Source organism: Ovis canadensis, chromosome 2, assembly GCF_042477335.2.
Source record: "Ovis canadensis isolate MfBH-ARS-UI-01 breed Bighorn chromosome 2, ARS-UI_OviCan_v2, whole genome shotgun sequence".
Classification (NCBI taxonomy): domain Eukaryota; kingdom Metazoa; phylum Chordata; class Mammalia; order Artiodactyla; family Bovidae; genus Ovis; species Ovis canadensis.
The window spans coordinates 163,471,104-163,489,645 of NC_091246.1; the positions used below are offsets into that span (position 1 = coordinate 163,471,104).

Consider the following 18,542-nt stretch of genomic DNA (forward strand, 5'->3'; position numbering starts at 1 on the left):
CCAATGCAATTTCTATCAAAATTCCAAAGGCCTTTTCCAGCTGAGAAATAAAAGCTTACCCTCAAAAATTCATTATTTAAGAATCCCATTTAGCCAAAACAACTTTGGAAAAAAAACATTATGAAGTTGGAAGACTAACTCCCTTGACTTCCAAACCTACTACAACACTACAGTAATTAAAGCGTATGGTAGTGAGGACTTCCCTGGCGGTCCAGTGTTTAGGACACCATGCTTCCAAACCAGTGGGCATGAGTTTGACCCCTGATTGGGGAATTAAGATCTCTCATGCCACATGATGCAGCCACCAAAAATAAAGCTATGGTAATGGTTTAAGGAGAAACATAATAGACCAGTGGAATAGGGATTTCAAAAACACTCTCACAAATACTGTTAACTGATCACCAGTAAGAATTACCAAGATTACCAAGACCACTCAATAAGAACAGTCTTTTTAACAAATGGTGCTTGGAGTATTCACCTGCAAGAAAATGAAGCTGGATCCTCATCTTATTCTACATACAAAAATAAACTCAAAATGGAACCAAGATCAAAACTTATGAATTAGCAAATAAATTCAGAGAGAAAACAGAATAGAGGTTATGAGGGGCTGCAGGAAGGGGGGCAGAGGGAGCCACTGCTTATTTAACATGTACAGTTTTTGTTGGGGATGGCAAAAAAGTTCTGGGTATAGACAGTGGTGATGTTTACACAACTGTAAATGCTTTTAATATCACTAAACTGTATACCTTAGGATGGTTATGATAAATATTATGCTTCTCACAATAAAAAAAAAAACACAACTTCCCCCCTCAAAACAAGGCTTAAAGAAAGAATATACAGTCAATTCTCATTATTCATAGGTATGTTCTATCAAGTTGCCTTGATACTGTATTAGCAAATTCTGTGCCATGGCTTCTAAGGAAAATGCAGGATTAGGTTCCTATAAGCCTCTGATCACATTTTCATCAACCATCTGACACACAATCTTGCCTCATGTATGTTTGGTTTAAAGACAACTTATTTAATATGCACAGTTTGATTCACTAACATTGAGCTCACAGCAGACAGCGCTATAACTCACGCCTTTTCTCCTAAGGCACACAACAGACTTCCTCTGCTTAGCAACCAGACAGCACTTCAGCACTACACTTGGGGGCGATTTAAAACTGAAATCTCCAAGAAAAAGTGCAAAACATGAAAAATGTGGCCCCAAATGTATCATGAAATGGATATCTGTCTAAAGGACATTAAGAATTAAAGCAAAAAAGCAGAAATAACCCTGGCTCAACCTCAGACTGGAACATGCATGCTTCCATGTAAGACTCAAATTTGTTGCCACTCTACATGTCTACAATTGACTGCAAAAGCAGCCCACATACTGACACTGGGTTTACAAATAAATTTTAATAAGTAGGTCAATTTTGATATATATGGCACGCATGAATAATGAGGATCAACTATACTACGGAAAGTTAAGAAAATAAAAGGTCCGGTGTGTATAAAAACCTTAACAGTGAACTTACCTTCCCAAGAAGTTTGACAAATAAAGGCCATAATTTTAACACGTAAGTCTCATTTTTACTCATAAACAGTTTCTGGAGTTCTGAAAGTAATTTCTGGGGGAAAAAAAAAAAAAGCACGAAAATATTTACCAAAAGACTCCTGAAAAGAATGCAGTATTAAATTGATTGTCTCAGCCAAGTAACTTTTCCCAAAATTTTATCAAGAAGTTTCACACATACAGCAATGCTGGCAGTTTATAGTAAATGTCCAAGTATAAAGACCACTAACATTTTACTATGCTTGTCTTATCACCTATCGGGCCATTCTTCCATCCATTAATATAGCTTTCTTTTCCCCCACCAATATACTTTGCTCTAAAAACTTCAGCATGCATATCATCAGAGTTCAAATGATAATGTTTTGATTTCTCTATTAACTTAAAAAATACATTAATAGCTTCATGGGTAATACATCTGATAAAATTTGAGTTCACATTTATTATTAAGAATTTTATACAATGGACGCTTGAATAAAGTTTGTTAACTGTGTGGTTCACTTACACTTGGGTATTTTTCAGCACTAAATACCACAGTACTACAGTCCGTGGTTGGTTGAATCCAAAGGCGCAGAGGAATCACAAATACACAGGGTCAATTATAAATTATACAGAGGTTAAACTGGAGCTGTTCAAGGACTGTCTATATTAGCTCTTAAAAAATTAATAAATTTATCAGTTAAAAATCTCACAAACACATTGGAGTAACTTTCAGCTCAGGCATTACCATGAGGAACCCTGAATTTTAAAAAACGAAACAAACAAAACCCCAGGTTTTAGAATGTGGCATCTGCCCCTCTGCCTGGATTACTGTACTACCTCCCAGCTAGGTTCCCTGCTCCTATGCAACCCCTGCCTGGAAATTTTTTCAACATAGGCAGAGGGATCCCCTTAAAAGCCAAGTTTGTACATGTATCACTCATAGACTCAAAACCTTCAAATATGGTTTTCGATGTAATCCAGATGCTTTAAAACCAAGCAATAAAACAACAGAAGCCAAGTGCTTACAATGGTCTACAAGGTCCTATGTGGGTTGGCCCTGTTTCTGACATCACCTTCTACCCTCTCACCCTCATTCACTTTATCATACTGCCCAGTGTTTGATGAACACAACCTAGCACATCAGAACAATGCCTTTTGCTTCCATGGTTCCTCCTAACTTGAATAAGTTTACTCCTTATCATTCAATTAACTAACTCCTATTACACCTTCAAATCACCTATTCTTTTTCCTTCCCTGACCACATCACCTTTCCTCTTGGAAAGCACTTTCATCCAGTCCCCACTGTTTCCCATAATCTCTTTCCTAAATGTACTACATATTTTATTATTGCTCCCACTAGAAAATAAGCTCCAAAACAAACTGCTTTTCTTCACTGCTATATACACAGTACCTAAACCAATGTCCAGTATATAACAGGTACCCAATAAATATTACAAGAAAGGCTGAAAAACCTGAAAATTTGGGCAAATAATAACTTTAGGAAATTGCACACACTACATGCACTTTTATGCCTTAAATCTGTAGCTCCTGGGATTATGCTGTAACAATCCAGAAAGTGATGAATCAGATAATGCTCTCCCTTTTCCAAAAATGCAATTTCTTCATCCTTTGGGGATGAAATAAAATGCCTGGATTGCAGTTAACACTGAATAGACAGCTCCTTTCCTTACCGTAATTAGAAGTGGGTGACATTAATTCAAGCAATTCTTAAATTTAATTCAAAGAGGAACTTCCTAGATCACAGCGCAATTACATCAATATGAGTCCTATGCTTGGTGCAAAACCTCACAGTGCAATATCCAAAAAAGTATTACTTACGGTAGTCATAAGCTGCTCTGTGATAGATGCTATTTCTTGTTGTTTCTGAAGCAACAAAGGCATTCCCATCTCTAGAGCAGTGGCTCCCCGCAAATGTACTTTTTGGGCTGAATGAACCAGTAAAGGTATGACCAATTTTGCCCACCTAATTGACTCTTCTCCCATTTGAACTGGGGCTTGCTCAATTAGTCTGTAATAGAGAAATCAATGACTAAATTAGTTTAAGTAGTTTTATTTCTAAACTACCTTTTTGTCTAAACTACCAGGAAAGTAAACAGTACACAGAAATATGCACAATATGGTCCATTTATTTTAGAGTATTATCTACAATACACACACACAAAAATAGATCTAACATAACAATTTGTAGACTTCCCTATTTTAATAAATTTTTCAAATAATGAAAACATATCATCTTTCTTCAGATTAAAAAACTTTAATAATTATTTTTACACAAATTATATTCTTACAGGAGAGACCAGCTAGAGAACCATGATATACTGTGAACATCAATCAGGGCATCAGAATACTAGTTAAAGCATATAGCTCAACAACTAAAGAACAGGTTCAACTAAAGAATGAAAAACAAGTTAAGACAAAGCACATCAGTAGTTTGTGTTGTCAGCATATCCACTGTGAAAAGCAAGGATGGGTAGGAAGAAGATAGAAGATTTTCCTGTTCTCCTCATCCGCTGTTAGAAATTGTTTTCATGCTTTCCTAAATACCTGCTACCGGGTTCCCTGGTGGCTTAGATGGTAAAGAATCTGCCTGCAATGCAGGAGACCCAGGTTCCATCCCCCTGGTCAGGAAGATCTCCTGGCGAGGGGGATGGCAACGCACTCCAGTATTCTTGCCTGGAGAATCCAATGGATGGACAGTCCATATGGTCACAAAGAGTCAGACACGACTCAGTGACTAACACTTTCACTTTCAAATTACCTGCTATAGCCAACTTAGAAGTCTCTATTTTTTAAACTTTTGCAAAAGCTTTAACAGAGATATTTTTAAGAGTATTTCAGTAACAATAAAGAAACCTAGTAACTTAATGCACATTTACTTTCCTCTTCCTATTGAGAATTTTAGTCTAGAAGAAGATATTTCCTTCTTTCATATGTCTAACTCAATTTCAAGTCCCAAAAGATTACTCCTTTAATTCTACATTACTGAAACTATTCTAATTTACATAGTATCCAAACTCATACCTTATAATGACATTTAATGCTTCATAATCCACAACAGCAGAATGCATCTCTCCTCTATTAAACACTATTTCTAATGAGTCAATTATACTAGATACCTGAAAGACAGAAACAAATAAACCGAGTAAGCCTGTATTTTTTAACTGGCATGTAGTTAAGACGACATATACAAAAACTATACTCACGACTTTGCCAACAACTTCAGTGGGAAACGTCTGCTTGGATATCACCCAAAGTGCCCTAGTACGAACATTTTTATCTGAACTTTTAACAATATCATTCAGTTTTGAAAGCAGTTCTTGAATATTTATCTCTGAAAAACAAGCAGAAAAACAATTATGCAGAATCTTTTATATCCTTTAAAATCCCTAATAGATAAAAATCATTGTCATTAAAATTAAATGCATATCCAGAGAAAAGGACCAGAAAACTTATGCTAATAATCAAACTTTCCCCCAAAACACAAAATTCTGGTCAGAGAGAAGGTATACTCAGCGAAAACAGATGGTAGACTTGAAATCAATAATTTTTCAACTAAAATATTTCTTTACAATCTTATTATTAGATTTGATGCTTTCAAACTGTGGTGTTGGGGAAGACTCTTAAGAGTCCCTTGGTGTGCAAAGAGATCAAACCAGTCAATTCTAAAGGAAATCAGTCCTGAATATTCATTGGAAGGACTGATGCTGAAGCTGAAACTCCAACCCTTTGCCCACCTGATGTGAAGAACTGACTCATTTGAAGAGACCCTGATGCTACGAAAGACTGAAGGCAGGAGAAGGGGATGACAGAGGATGAGATGGCTGGATGGCATCACCCACTTGATGGACATGAGTTTCAGCAAGCTCTGAGAGTTGGTGATGAACAGGGAAGCCTGGCATCCTGCAGTCCATGGGATGGTGAAGAGTCGGACACGACTGAGCAACTAAACTGACTGATTAGCTTTGAACGTATGAGTCAATTTTTGGCAAGATATTATAAATCCTGTATCTCTGCTACAAAATGAACAACTCCTACTTCAGATTGCTAACATTTCTGTATATTAAATAAGTGAAAACTTTTCCCTCAGAAAAAAAAGATGGTAACAACTCTCTGATATCTTTATTCCCTATTCCTAATTATCCATCTCTAAAGGTCATCCCCATACCTATAAGAAGCTACTTATAGAGCAACAATTAGGATTACAGTCCTCCCCAGATATCCATGGGGAATTGGTTCTAGGACTTCCCCTCAGGAATACAAAACACCAGGAGATGCTCAAGTCCCTTACATGAAATGGTGTAGTACTGAGATCTCCATATCCATGAGTTCTGCATCCAAGGATGCAGAGGGTCAAGGATACTAGAAAACTCAAAAGAGCATCAGATACTGTGCTTTCATTAACACTTTTAGCTCCAAATTATCTAATTTACCACTACGTAAAAGAACTTTTCTAATAGCAAATTCCTTAACACATGCTTGTATAAAATAAATGACCCATCCAATCTCCCAAAATTAATTCCATCTAATTATAAACTTCCAAAGCAGGTATGTTTATTATAAAAGATGGTTTTCTCAACATTTTAAAATAGGCTTACTGTATTTTCTTCTAGAACAAATTTTATAGTTATCAAAGCTAGAGCTATGTCTAAGAAACTTTACTACAATGATATAATCTACAGACTCATTCTCAAAAGCAAACCCTAAATTACAGGTTGTGAAATTGAGAAGTAACAGTACTTTTCACAATATCAAACTATAAACTCTAAAAACATTCCATCACAACAAACTTACCTGACAATCCAGAGGCAATTTTGGGATTATATAAGCAAAACCCCAAGGCCTGTAGAGCAGCACTACTGAGCTCTGAGTTTTGACTGGCAATGTGAGCCTACAAAAACGAAACCACATTTTTACAAATAAGTACAACTGCAAATGAACTTTTAGATGGAAAAGTTGATTAAAAACAAAATTATATTTTAAAGGCAAAAATCAGCAAATCCTTGAATAGATTAAAAGGGAGTAAGATTAAGAAGCCAGGCTTCAGCAATACATGAACTGTGAACTTCCAGATGTTCAAGCTGGTTTTAGAAAAGGCAGAGGAACCAGAGGATCAAATTGCCAACATCCGCTGGATCATAGAAAAAGCAAGAGAGTTCCAGAAAAACATCTATTCCTGCTTTACTGACTATGCCAATGCCTTTGACTGTGTGGATCACAATAGACTGTGGAAAATTCTTCAAGAGATGGGAATACCAGACCACCTGACCTGCCTCTTGAGAAACCTATATAAAGGTCAGGAAGCAACAGTTAGAACTGGACATGGAACAACAGACTGGTTCCAAATAGGAAAAGGAGGACATCAAGGCTGTATATTGTCACCCTGCTTATTTAACTTATGTGCAGAGTACATCATGAGAAACGCTGGGCTGGAAGAAACACAAGCTGGAATCAAGACTGCCGAGAGAAATATCAATAACCACAGATATGCAGATGACACCACCCTTATGGCAGAAAGTGAAGAGGAACTAAAAAGCCTCTTGATGAAAGTGAAAGAGGAGAGTGAAAAAGCTGGCTTAAAGCTCAACATTCAGAAAAACGAAGATCACGGCATCTGGTCCCATCACTTCATGGGAAATAGATGGGGAAACAGTGGAAACAGTGTCAAACTTTATTTTGGGGGGCTCCAAAATCACTGCAGATGGCGACTGCAGCCATGAAATTAAAAGACGCTTACTCCTTGGAAAAGTTATGACCAACCTAGATAGCATATTCATTTTTCTTTTCTTTTTTTTTATTTTTTAAATTTTAAAATCTTTAATTCTTACACGCGTTCCCAAACATGAACCCCCCCCCACCTCCCTCCCCATAACATCTCTCTGGGTCATCCCCATGCACCAGCCCCAAGCATGCTGTATCCTGCGTCAGACAGACTGGCGATTCAATTCTTACATCATAGTATACATGTTGCAGAGACATTACTTTGCCGACTAAGGTCCGTCTAGTCAAGGCTATGGTTTTTCCTGTGGTCATGTATGGATGTGAGAGTTGGACTGTGAGGAAGGCTGAGCACCAAAGAATTGATGCTTTTGAACTGTGGTGTTGGAGAAGACTCTTGAGAGTCCCTTGGACTGCAAGGAGATCCAACCAGTCCATTCTAAAGGAGATCAGCCCTGGGTGTCCTTTGAAGTTATGATGCTGAAGCTGAAACTCCAATACTTTGGCCACCTGATGCGAAGAGCTGACTCACTGGAAAAGACTCTGATGCTGGGAGGGATTGGAGGCAGGAGGAGAAGGGGACGACAGAGGATGAGATGGCTGGATGGCATCACTGACTGGATCACTGACTCGATGGATGTGAGTCTGAGTGAACTCCGGGAGTTGGTGATGAACAGTGAGGCCAGGCATGCTGCGATTCATGGGGTCGCAGAGTCGGACACGACTGAGGGACTGGACTGAACTGAAGATTACGAGACCATGGATACAGCTTGACAAAGAAAGAGGGAAACTATGTGGAGATCAGCTACAAATTTTCCTTAAAAAAAAAAAAAGAACATCTCTGCACACCTGAAAGCAAAAAAAAAAAAGAGGGGGGGCTACAAATGGAAGATGGTGAAGACACTAGATAGGAAGTAAAAGTAGGTGCAAAACTTACATAAAGTAAGCAAGGATTCCAAGGCAAAGCTGACATTCAGCTATAGAGTGGAACACCCCCTCTAACAGAGAGGGAAGGAGTTAGAAGTAATGTTCACTAAGTAGCTAAAGTGCAACAGGCTTTAAACATCATCTCAATACTTCAGAGAGAAGACTCTGAATCCACGACCATTTGGAATTCAAAGCCCAACCCCATAATCTGCATGTAAAAGCTATAAAATCTCAAACCTGTCATAGTCTTGCCATTTGTTCCTAACCCTACATTTACTTGTAGCCTTGCATCTTTCTTGGTACCACTTCCTATTCCAAACTAATGTATCTCTGCTGCTGCTACTGCTAAGTCGCTTCAGTCGTGTCCGACTCTGTGTGACCCCGTAAGTCTCCCCATTGCTTCTAAAATCAGATATCCAAGAAATCCTCAACTATTTGCTATGCTTGACCAGGAAGAATGGTAAATGTTAGCAGTCATATATAAGAACAGACACTTCCTTGGAGCACCCATTTTATAATTAATCAAACCAAACATCCAAAATACTAAACCCTGAGATACATGGGAGATTAAGGCAATCAGTTCAGATAATCACAAATAGATGAAGTCTTACACACTGAAGACTATGAGAGCTAATACTGTATCTCCTAAATAGCAGCTAGCATATGTGCGATCAACTTTTGATCATCCTATCATTAACCACCCACAGGCTTCTAAATAATTATTCATCAGGCATTTTAGTTACCAACTCTATTTACAAACAATGCAACTTGATTCAAATTGCATGTAAATGACTTCCCGATCCTACATACTCTCAAATACCAAATAGATGATACATGTCATCACATCAAACAGTACTGAAATGTGAAAATGACAAAGAAAAATGGGATAATACCGTTAACACTGCTTACTTACTGATAAGTCTTGAACTATTACACAGTAAAGTTCCTGCTTATATGAACAAAAAGAACTGAAAGCTATAAGAATATTTAAGGTTAGGCAAGGCAGTATCCCCAGTGCCTCAATTATTTAGCCAAAAACAATGTTTAAGTGTGCAATAAACATCTTTAGAGTACTTCCACATAGAAGCACAAAAACAAGGTTATAAAAATAAGAACTCAAAGGGACTTTGGAGATTTAGTTCAACCTGTTCATTCCAAAAACAAGGAAATTAAGTTAGGTGTTTAGGAAAGCCACAAAGCAACAGTATACTCAATCGAGGACAAGAATATATGTCCTCAGTGTGATGCTAAACTACACAACCTCCCTATAAACAAGCAAACAAGATAAGCATAATAACTGTTTTTTAACCAAGTAAGAATAGCAGAAATATGGGTGAGTGAAGATAAAACAATGAATGTTACCAACACAGTAGATCAAAGACAAAACTATAGAACCATTTAGAAGCACTGTTATATTAAGAGTGAAAGTTTTGGACTCAAGTGGTCACCACAACTAAATTTACACGCGTTGAACTAATCTCTTCTGCAAAGCGCGGATTAAAGAGGAGCCTCAGCTGGACAGGGAGGATTACGTAAGAGAAAACAAGAAAATTAGACATCACTTGATACATTGCAAGTCCTCAAATAGTACTATAATAACCCTGCTGTTATTTTATGTTAGAGTCAAAGTTTTTGAGTTAGTTAGCAAAATCTTACCCCCACAAAGTAAAAAAAAACTATTTACTATTTACAACAAAGATATGTACCTTTAAAACTTTAAATAGCTGAGGAAGTTTTTTCTCAATTTCTGTAATGATTTCTTTTCCATCTTCTCCAGTCATACGACTTAAAAGCAGAAAGAACATTAAGTTTATGCAATTGGCAGACACAAAAATGAACTATGAAATACCTGCACAATCTTTTTAAACATCATGTTAGAACATTGGCAAATTGATCCAGTACTTAAGATACTTAGGAATATTTAATATGATACACATCTGAAATAAGTGAAGCTTCCCTGATGGCTCAGCAGTAAAGAATCTGCCTGCCAATGCAGGAGACGTGGGTTCGATCCCTGGCTCGGTAAGATTCCCTGGAGAAGGAAATGACAACACACTCCGGTATTCCTGACTGGAAAATCCCATGGATAGAGTGGGCTACAGTCCATGGGGTCGCAAAGAGTTCGACACAACTTAGCGACTAAACAACAACTAAACGTGAATAAACCTCAGAATAACTTGGGCATCCACACAGTACACGTTTTGACAGCTTCACTAGGTGAAGAAGAAACAAGGAAACCTATCGCTAGTTACAAATTTACTAAAACTTACTAAACACTTATCGTTTTGTATCGATTTCCAAACAACCGACAGATAACTCGGAAAAATAGTCTGCAGGGGAGAAAATAGTGTGAAGCACTTGCGGTTAAATAAAACTCGAGTTATTGCTCTATATTAAAAAACCAATTCCGGGTTTCCCCACTGTCCCGAAATACAGGTGGCTTACACTGAAAAACCACTTCTCTGGCCAAATCCCTCCCAATCAAACTTTTCTTAATCCTCCTCTTACAAGACACACGTGCAGGCTTCCTCATTCCAAACACCGTTGAAGGGCTGCAGCACCTGCACCCCGGAATGTCACCCAGCACGCACCCCCCACCCCACCTCGCCTCACCAGCGACCCCGGCGTCCCCCCGCCAGCTCCCAGGCTTCTTGAATACACAAACTCGTTCGGCGTGCAGCACCCAGACTGTCTTCCCCCCACGACCCCCCAGGGTGCCCCACCCCCAACAGGCCTCACCTGGTCAGGGTCAGGTAAGCGTCGGTCTGCTCTCCAAGGGAGGCGGAAGGGTCTTCCAAAGTCTCCAACAGCGGTGCCAGGGGGCTCTGATCCGCGGCCGTCATGTCGGCCACCCTGAGGCCCGGACCGGAAGAGCAGACAATTCGGTGACCGCTGGAAACCGACCCGGGCGGCCCGGCGTTAGTCCGGGTCCCAGACCCGCGCTCCCGCCGCGGGCTCACAGCCCCACCGCGTCCACACCGGGGCCTCTGGCGCACAAACCCAAAGGCCTAACCTTCCCCTGAGCGCCGCAACACGCACCCAGAGCCACGCTGCGCTCCGGTCCCGACCCGCTCCCGCCACCACTTTCCCGGGCAGCTTTCAACAGGGGGAGGAGACCAGCGGGGGGCGGGAGAAGCCCGGGGAACGAGGCGTCTCGCCGCGAGGGGGCGGAGATTGACCAGGCTGAAGGTTCCCCGCAGCCTAGCACTGAAACCCCAGCATTCACCCCGACGTACGAGGATAGGCCTGCGTCGTCTCCGCAGCTGCCCTGCAGCACCCGGACGTGGCCACAGCTCCACTTACCCGGTTCGGGCTGTTTACTCCCGCGTGCGGCCCGCTCGGTCCTCGACCAAGATGGCGGCGGGGGCGGGCCCCGGAGCGCGCGGGAGTAAAACAGGCCTAGCGGGAGAGGCTCGAGCCAATCCAACAGGGCGCGGAGTGCCCAAATCATCGATCGCCTCCCTTCCCCGCCTGTTGTCCCTCCCTTCCCCGCCTGTTGTCCCTCCCTACCCCTCAGGTCACCTTGTGGGATGGAGAAGGAGGTTGGACCCAAATTTTACTTTCTAGAGACTTGAAATTCAAAATGTAAGCGGATCGCCAAGTTCACCAGACTAAATTTAGTGGATCTTCAAACTGCAAGTCCAGTATTTGTTGAAGTATTAGCAACAAATCATTTAACGACAGGAGATAACTGTACTGTGATATTTACCAGCAGCGTTTAGGTTCGTCTAGATTCCAACCCTAGTTCCGCGTTACCTTGGCGAGTTAATCAACTTTTTTATGCCTCAACTTCCTCCTGTGTACAATATGGATGATAATAGTACCGATTTCAGGTGAAAGCTAAGTGAGAAAACGTTGAAGAGGCCAGAGGCTCTCATGTTTTAAGTGTACAGTGCAGCAGCAGCAACAATGGCCGGGAGCATATTCACGATTCAACTGCCAGCGTCTGCTCCCCACCCCCTCCAGCCTTAGATATTGTGATTCAGTTGATTTAGGATCAACATTCTTCTAATTGGCCTCAGGTGTTGAAGGGTGGGACTTGATTAACACTTAACACTTGGAGACTTAATACTTGGAGAACCTTATGCCCTTAATAAAAGTCCTTGAAAGTGAAGTCGCTCAGTCGTGTCCGACTCTTTGCGACCCCATGGACTGTAGCCTACCAAGCTCCTCAGTCCATGGAATTTTCCAGGCAAGAGTACTGGAATGGGTTGCCATTTCCTTCTCCAGGGGATCTTCCCAACCCAGGGATCGAACCCAGGTCTCCCGCACTCTTTACCGTCTGAGCCACCGGGGAATGAAAGTCCTTACCCTCTTTATAGACCTTTGAGCACTCAAAATTGTATCAACTTTAAAATAGGCATGTAAGGCCCAAGAGCAACTGGTCTTTCCACCCTGGTCTCATGGGTGCAGCCTCTACTTATCCACACTGTACAACTATCAGCCGGACTGAATTCAGGGCTGTGGTTTGCCCTGCTCTGTGTTATCTGCACCTAGCAAAGCGTCTGCCAAACCAAGCTCTCAGAGCGTGTTTCTTAAACAAAAAGATGAAGGAAAAGAGAGGAGACACACAAGTCCTTGTGAGCCAAGCTGTGGAAATTAAAGATTTTAAGAAATAGTTTAAAGTTGTGTGTGGATGAAATGTAGAGACACTTCAGACATAATGGAGGAGAAAGCTTTTCAATGCAGTCTGATAGCAAATCCTTAAACATTTGGAGGGAAATTTGCTCATTTTCTGCATTTTGGCAAAACACAGATACTTAAGAAGGGAAAGAGGTTATTAGACTGAAATATATGGACAGCATTGCATTGCATTGAGATTTCAGTATTGTGGAGCTCTTGTGTTGGAAAGAGAGAGGATCTTGAAATCCTGTTATTTTTTATGAAGGCTATGAGATTAGTGGAAAAAACATTAACTTTGTCTGGAGACAAATATTCAGTACCTCCACCCAGCTGGTGTGCCTTGCTCGGCTTTTCTCTTCTTTCTAACACTTATCACACTCTGATATTTCATTGTGTATCTATTTTTTTTATTGTCTGTTTCTCCCTACTAGAATATCAATCCTTTGTGTATAGGGCCTTTGTTTTATTCTTTTTTTTTGTCCCTAATTCCTCATTTATAATTAAAGAGGTTGAGATGGTCTTCTTGCTCCTCTTTCAAGTGTGTACAACTATGCTCTTCCTGAGATGTTTTGTAATATTTTATCATTGTCACTCTCACACCCGAGATCCTTTAGCAGTTCCCATCAATCACAGGATGAATTTCAAAATTCTTGGCATAACATGCAAGCCTATTATTGGGTCACTGCTTCACCTCCAGCCTGACCCCCACTTCAGCCAGGTACTAAACAATCTGCCAAAATCTGTAAATTTTCTGTGCCTTTGAAGGTCTATGTTATTCTTTGTGTTTAGAACATTAAGTCAATTTTTTAAGTGTGATAAATGTCAACTAAAATATACCTTTTAATGAAATCCTTCCCTTATCTCCTTCATCCCAATGGAGAATTAAATGTTATCTCCCTGCTGGCTCAGAGGTTAAAGCGTCTGCCTGCAATGTGGGAGAATGAGTTCGATCCCTGGGTCGGGAAGATGCCCTGGAGAAGGAAATGGCAACCCACTCCAATATTCTTGCCTGGAGAATCCCATGGACTGAGGAGCCTGGTGGGCTATAGTCCACAGGGTCGCAGAGCCAGACATGACTGAGGAACTTCACTTTCACTTTCTCCCTGCTGATAGCTCTTTGTATGTAAACCTGTTTAATTATCTTACATATGCCTGAAGTGGAAGATTTGCAGGTTAGCCTGAGGGGCATTGTTCCAGCCATTATCTCAATCATTGCCCCCTCCCTGTTCTTTGGTATTTTCTCAGTCTGATCTAAAGTATCAATACTAAGATATTGCAGCTTTGTCTAGACAAATCTCATTCATCACATAGACCCTTCTCCAGACATCTTTCCAACTAGATTGCTATACCCAAGCTTCTCTATTATAGGAATTCTGAAGCAACCACCATGAACCGGCTCCCACTGAATTTTATATTACCAGACACCCAGAGGATATTTTGTTTTAGTTTATCAATTTGTCCATGTATTAACTCATCCATCTTTCATCTATTCATTCAACTAATTTCTATCTTCTCTGCCTCTCCAAATCCTGTATCTCTGTCTCTCCTCAGAACATAAAGGTCTTGCACAGTCCCATCACTTCATAGGAAACAGATGGGGAAACAGTGGAAACAGTGTCAGACTTTATTTTGGGGGGCTCCAAAATCACTGCAGATGGTGATTGCAGCCGTGAAATTAAAAGACGCTTACTCCTTGGAAGAAAAGTTATGACCAACCTAGATAGCACATTGAAGAGCAGAGACATTACTTTACCAACTAAGGTCCATCTAGTCAAGGCTATGGTTTTTCCTGTGGTCATGTTTGGATGTGAGAGTTGGACTATGAAGAAGGCTGAGTGCTGAAGAATTGATGCTTTTGAACTGTGGTGTTGGAAGAGACTCTTGAGAGTCCTTTGGACTGCAAGGAGATCCAACCCAATCCATTCTGAAGGATATCAGCCCTGGGATTTCTTTGGAAGGAATGATGCTAAAGCTGAAGCTCCAGTACTTTGGCCACGTTATGCGAAGAGTTGACTCATTGGAAAAGACGCTGATGTTGGGAGGGATTGAGAGCAGGAGAAGGGGACGACAGAGGGTGAGATGGCTGGATGGCATCACTGACTCGATGGACGTGAGTCTGCGTGAACTCCGGGAGTTTGTGATGGACAGAGAGGCCTGGCGTGCTGCAATTCATGGGGTCGCAAAGAGTCGGACACGACTGAGTGACTGAACTGAACTGAACTAAAGTTGGTCATAACTTTGCTTCCAAGGAGTAAGCGTCTTTTAATTTCATGGCTGCAATCACCATCTGCAGTGATTTTGGAGCCCAAAAAAATAAAGTCAGACACTGTTTCAATTGTTTCCCTATTTATTTCCCATGAAGTGATGGGACCGGATGCCATGATCTTAGTTTTCTGAATGTTGAGCTTTAAGCCAACTTTTTCACTCTCCTCTTTCACTTTCATCAAGAGGCTTTTTAGTTCCTCTTCACTTTCTGCCATAAGGGTGGTATCATCTGTATATCTGTGGTTACTGATATTTCTCCCGGAAATCTTGATTCCAGCTTGTGCTTCTTCCAGCCCAGTGTTTCTCATGATGTACTCTGCATATAAGTTAAATAAGCAGGGTGACAATATACAGCCTTGATGTCCTCCTATTCCTATTTGGAACCAGTCTGTTGTTCCATGTCCAGTTCTAACTGTTGCTTCCTGACCTTTATATAGGTCAGGTGGTCCTTAACCTTAACCTTATATAGGTTTCTCAAGAGGCAGGTCAGGTGGTCTGGTATTCCCATTTCTTTCAGAATTTTCCACAGTTGATTATGATCCACACGGTCACGGGCTTTGGCATAGTCAATAAAGCAGAAATAGATGTTTTTCTGGAACTCTCTTGCTTTTTCTATGATCCAGCGGATGTTGGCAATTTGACCTCTGGTTCCTCTGCCTTTTCTAAAACCAGCTTGAACATCTGGAAGTTCACAGTTCACGTATTGCTGAAGCCTAGCCTGGAGAATTTTGAGCATTACTTTACTAGTATGTGAGATGAGTGCAATTGTGTGGTAGTTTGAGCATTCTTTGGCATTGCCTTTCTTTGGGATTGGAATGAAAACTGACCTTTTCCAGTCCTGTGGCCACTGCTGACTTTTCCAAATTTGCTGGCATATTGAGTGCAGCACTTTCACAGCATCATCTTTCAGGATTTGAAGTAGCTCACCTGGAATTCCATCACCTCCACTAGCTTTGTTCGTAGTGATGCTTTCTAAGGCCCACTTGACTTCACATTCCAGGATGCCTGGCTCTAGGTGAGTGATCACACTATCGTGATTATCTTGGTCTTGAAGATCTTTTTTGTACAGTTCTTCTGTGTATTCTTGCCACCTCTTCTTAACATCTTCTGCTTCTGTTAGCACCATACCATTTCTGTCCCTTAGTGAGCCCATCTTTGCATGATATGTTCCCTTGGTATCTCTAATTTTCTTGAAGAGATCTCTAGTCTTTCCCATTCTGTTCTTTTCCTCTGTTTCTTTGCACTGATCGCTGAGGAAGGCTTTCTCATCTCTCCTTGCTATTCTTTGAAACTCTGCATTCAGATGCTTATATCTTTCCTTTTCTCCTTTGCTTTTCACTTCTCTTCTTTTTTTTTTTTTTTAAAGTATTTATTTCTTTATTTGGCTGTGCTGGATCTTAGTTGCTAAACTCAGGATCTCTGATTTTCATTGTGGCTTGCAGGATCATTCGTTGTGGCATGTGAGATCTAGCTCCCCGGATCAGGGATCAAACCCAGGCCCACTGATTTGGGAGCATGGTGTCTTAGCCACTGGACCACAGGGAAGTCTCTTCACTTCTCTTCTTTTCACAGCTATTTGTAAGGCCTCCCCAGACAGCCATTTTGCTTTTTTGCGTAGCTTTTCCATGGGGATGTTCTTGATCCCTGTCTCCTATACAATACCAGGAACCTCCGTTGATAGTTCATCAGGCACTCTATCTATCAGATCTAGTCCCTTAAATCTATTTCTCATTTCCACTGTATAATCATAAGGGATTTGATTTCGGTCGTACCTGAATGGTCTAATGGTTTTCCCTACTTTCTTCAACTTAAGTCTGAATTTGGCAATAAGGAGTTCATGATCCGAGCCACAGTCAGCTCCTGGTCTTGTTTTTGTTGACTGTATAGAGCTTCTCCATCTTTGGCTGCAAAGAATATAATCAATCTGATTTCACTGTTGACCATCTGGTGATGTCCATGTGTAGAGTCTTCTCTTGTGTTGTTGGAAGAGGGTGTTTGCTATGACCAGTACATTCTCTTGGCAAAACTCTATTAGCCTTTGCTCTGCTTCATTCCGTACTCCAAGGCCAAATTTGCCTGTTACCCCAGGTATTTCTTGACTTCCTACTTTTGCATCCCAGTCCCCTATAATGAAAAGGACATTGGGGTGTTAGTTCTAAAAGGTCTTGTAGGTCTTCATAGAACCATTCAACTTCAGCTTCTTCAGCATTACTGGTTGGGTCATAGGCTTGGATCACCATGATATTGAATGGTTTGCCTTGGAAACCAACAGAGATCATTCTGTTGTTTTTGAGATTGCATCCAAGTACGGCATTTCGGACTTTTTTTGACCATGATGGCTACTCCATTTCTTCTAAGGGATTCCTGTCCACAGTAGTAGATATAATGGTCATCTGGGTTAAATTCACCATTCCAGTCCATTTTAGTTCGCTGATTCCTAGAATGTCGACGTTCACTCTTGTCATCTCCTGTTTGACCACTTCCAATTTGGCTTGATTCATGGACCTAACATTCCAGTTTCCTATGCAATATTGCTCTTTACAGCATTGGACCTTGCTTCTATCACCAGTCACATCCACAGCTGGGTATTTTTTTGCTTTGGCTCCATCCCTTCATTCTTTCTGGAGTTATTTCTCCACTGATCTCCAGTATCATATTGGGCACCTACCCACCTGGGGAGTTCCTCTTTCAGTATCTAATATTCCTGCCCAATTTCCCCATTCTTTATTTAATCACATATTTTCCAGCCACAATCAAGCCTATGCCATGTCTATCAGTGACTCCTTTGTCATACTTGTCCCTGTGTCCTAATGAATCATCCTTCCTAATAATTCTTAGATCTGTCCTCCTGTCCAACTAGAATCCAGTGTATGACCTAAACATATTTCAGAATTATAATATTGCTTTTATAAAAACTGTTTCTTACTGAGTGCCAGATGTTTTAATATATGATCTCATTTATTTCTCACGATGGTTCTAAGATGAAGTACTTCTCCTGAGTTTACAAATAAATAATGTGAATCTCAAAGAGTAAACTAGGGAACTTCAATGTAGTTGTGTGTAACCCAAAATTAATCTGTTTAACTACATTCATTCATCAACTTTTAATGAGCTCTGCCTTGTAGGATATGATTTTTATGGTGGATTTACTCTTGAACATTGTAAGAGTCCTACAAAAGCTCTTATTGAAAGAACTCTTTTAGTAACCATTTAGTAACATAAAATATCTATCTGTAATCCAAATTATTAAAGTTAATGCAGTGAGCCCAGTTTGGGAATCAAATAGGTGAGGAGTGAAATACTGCTCTCCCACTCTGCAACTTAGGATCCGCCCCTAAAATGCTTAACTTTTCCATGTGTTCATCAGTAAAATGAGAAGAAAAACACCATCCTCAAAGTTCAGTAAATGATAAATATCCTTACTTAATGCCTAGCACAAATCCTGGTGCAT

The 18,542-nt window shown here is 40.6% G+C and overlaps 1 protein-coding gene across 8 annotated transcripts in view; it reads right to left on the reverse strand.

The window, feature by feature from the left end:
• Window positions 1-11,576, reverse strand: part of RIF1 (replication timing regulatory factor 1) — a 57,510-nt gene extending 45,934 nt beyond the window's left edge. For 4 of the 8 annotated variants that reach the window (XM_069577592.1, XM_069577591.1, XM_069577590.1 and 1 more), the window contains exons 1-8: window positions 11,507-11,576; window positions 10,943-11,095; window positions 9,910-9,988; window positions 6,353-6,449; window positions 4,765-4,892; window positions 4,583-4,677; window positions 3,380-3,569; window positions 1,524-1,616 (exon numbers count right to left, since the gene is read on the reverse strand). In XM_069577592.1, coding sequence (XP_069433693.1) covers window positions 1,524-1,616; window positions 3,380-3,569; window positions 4,583-4,677; window positions 4,765-4,892; window positions 6,353-6,449; window positions 9,910-9,988; window positions 10,943-11,046 — 786 coding nt within the window. In that variant the 5' untranslated portion in view covers window positions 11,047-11,095; window positions 11,507-11,576. Of the gene's footprint in view, window positions 1-1,523; window positions 1,617-3,379; window positions 3,570-4,582; window positions 4,678-4,764; window positions 4,893-6,352; window positions 6,450-9,909; window positions 9,989-10,942; window positions 11,096-11,439 lie in introns of all 8 variants that reach the window. The other 4 variants (XM_069577589.1, XM_069577586.1, XM_069577588.1 and 1 more) reach the window with 3 other exon arrangements.
• Window positions 11,577-18,542: the final 6,966 nt, after the last annotated feature.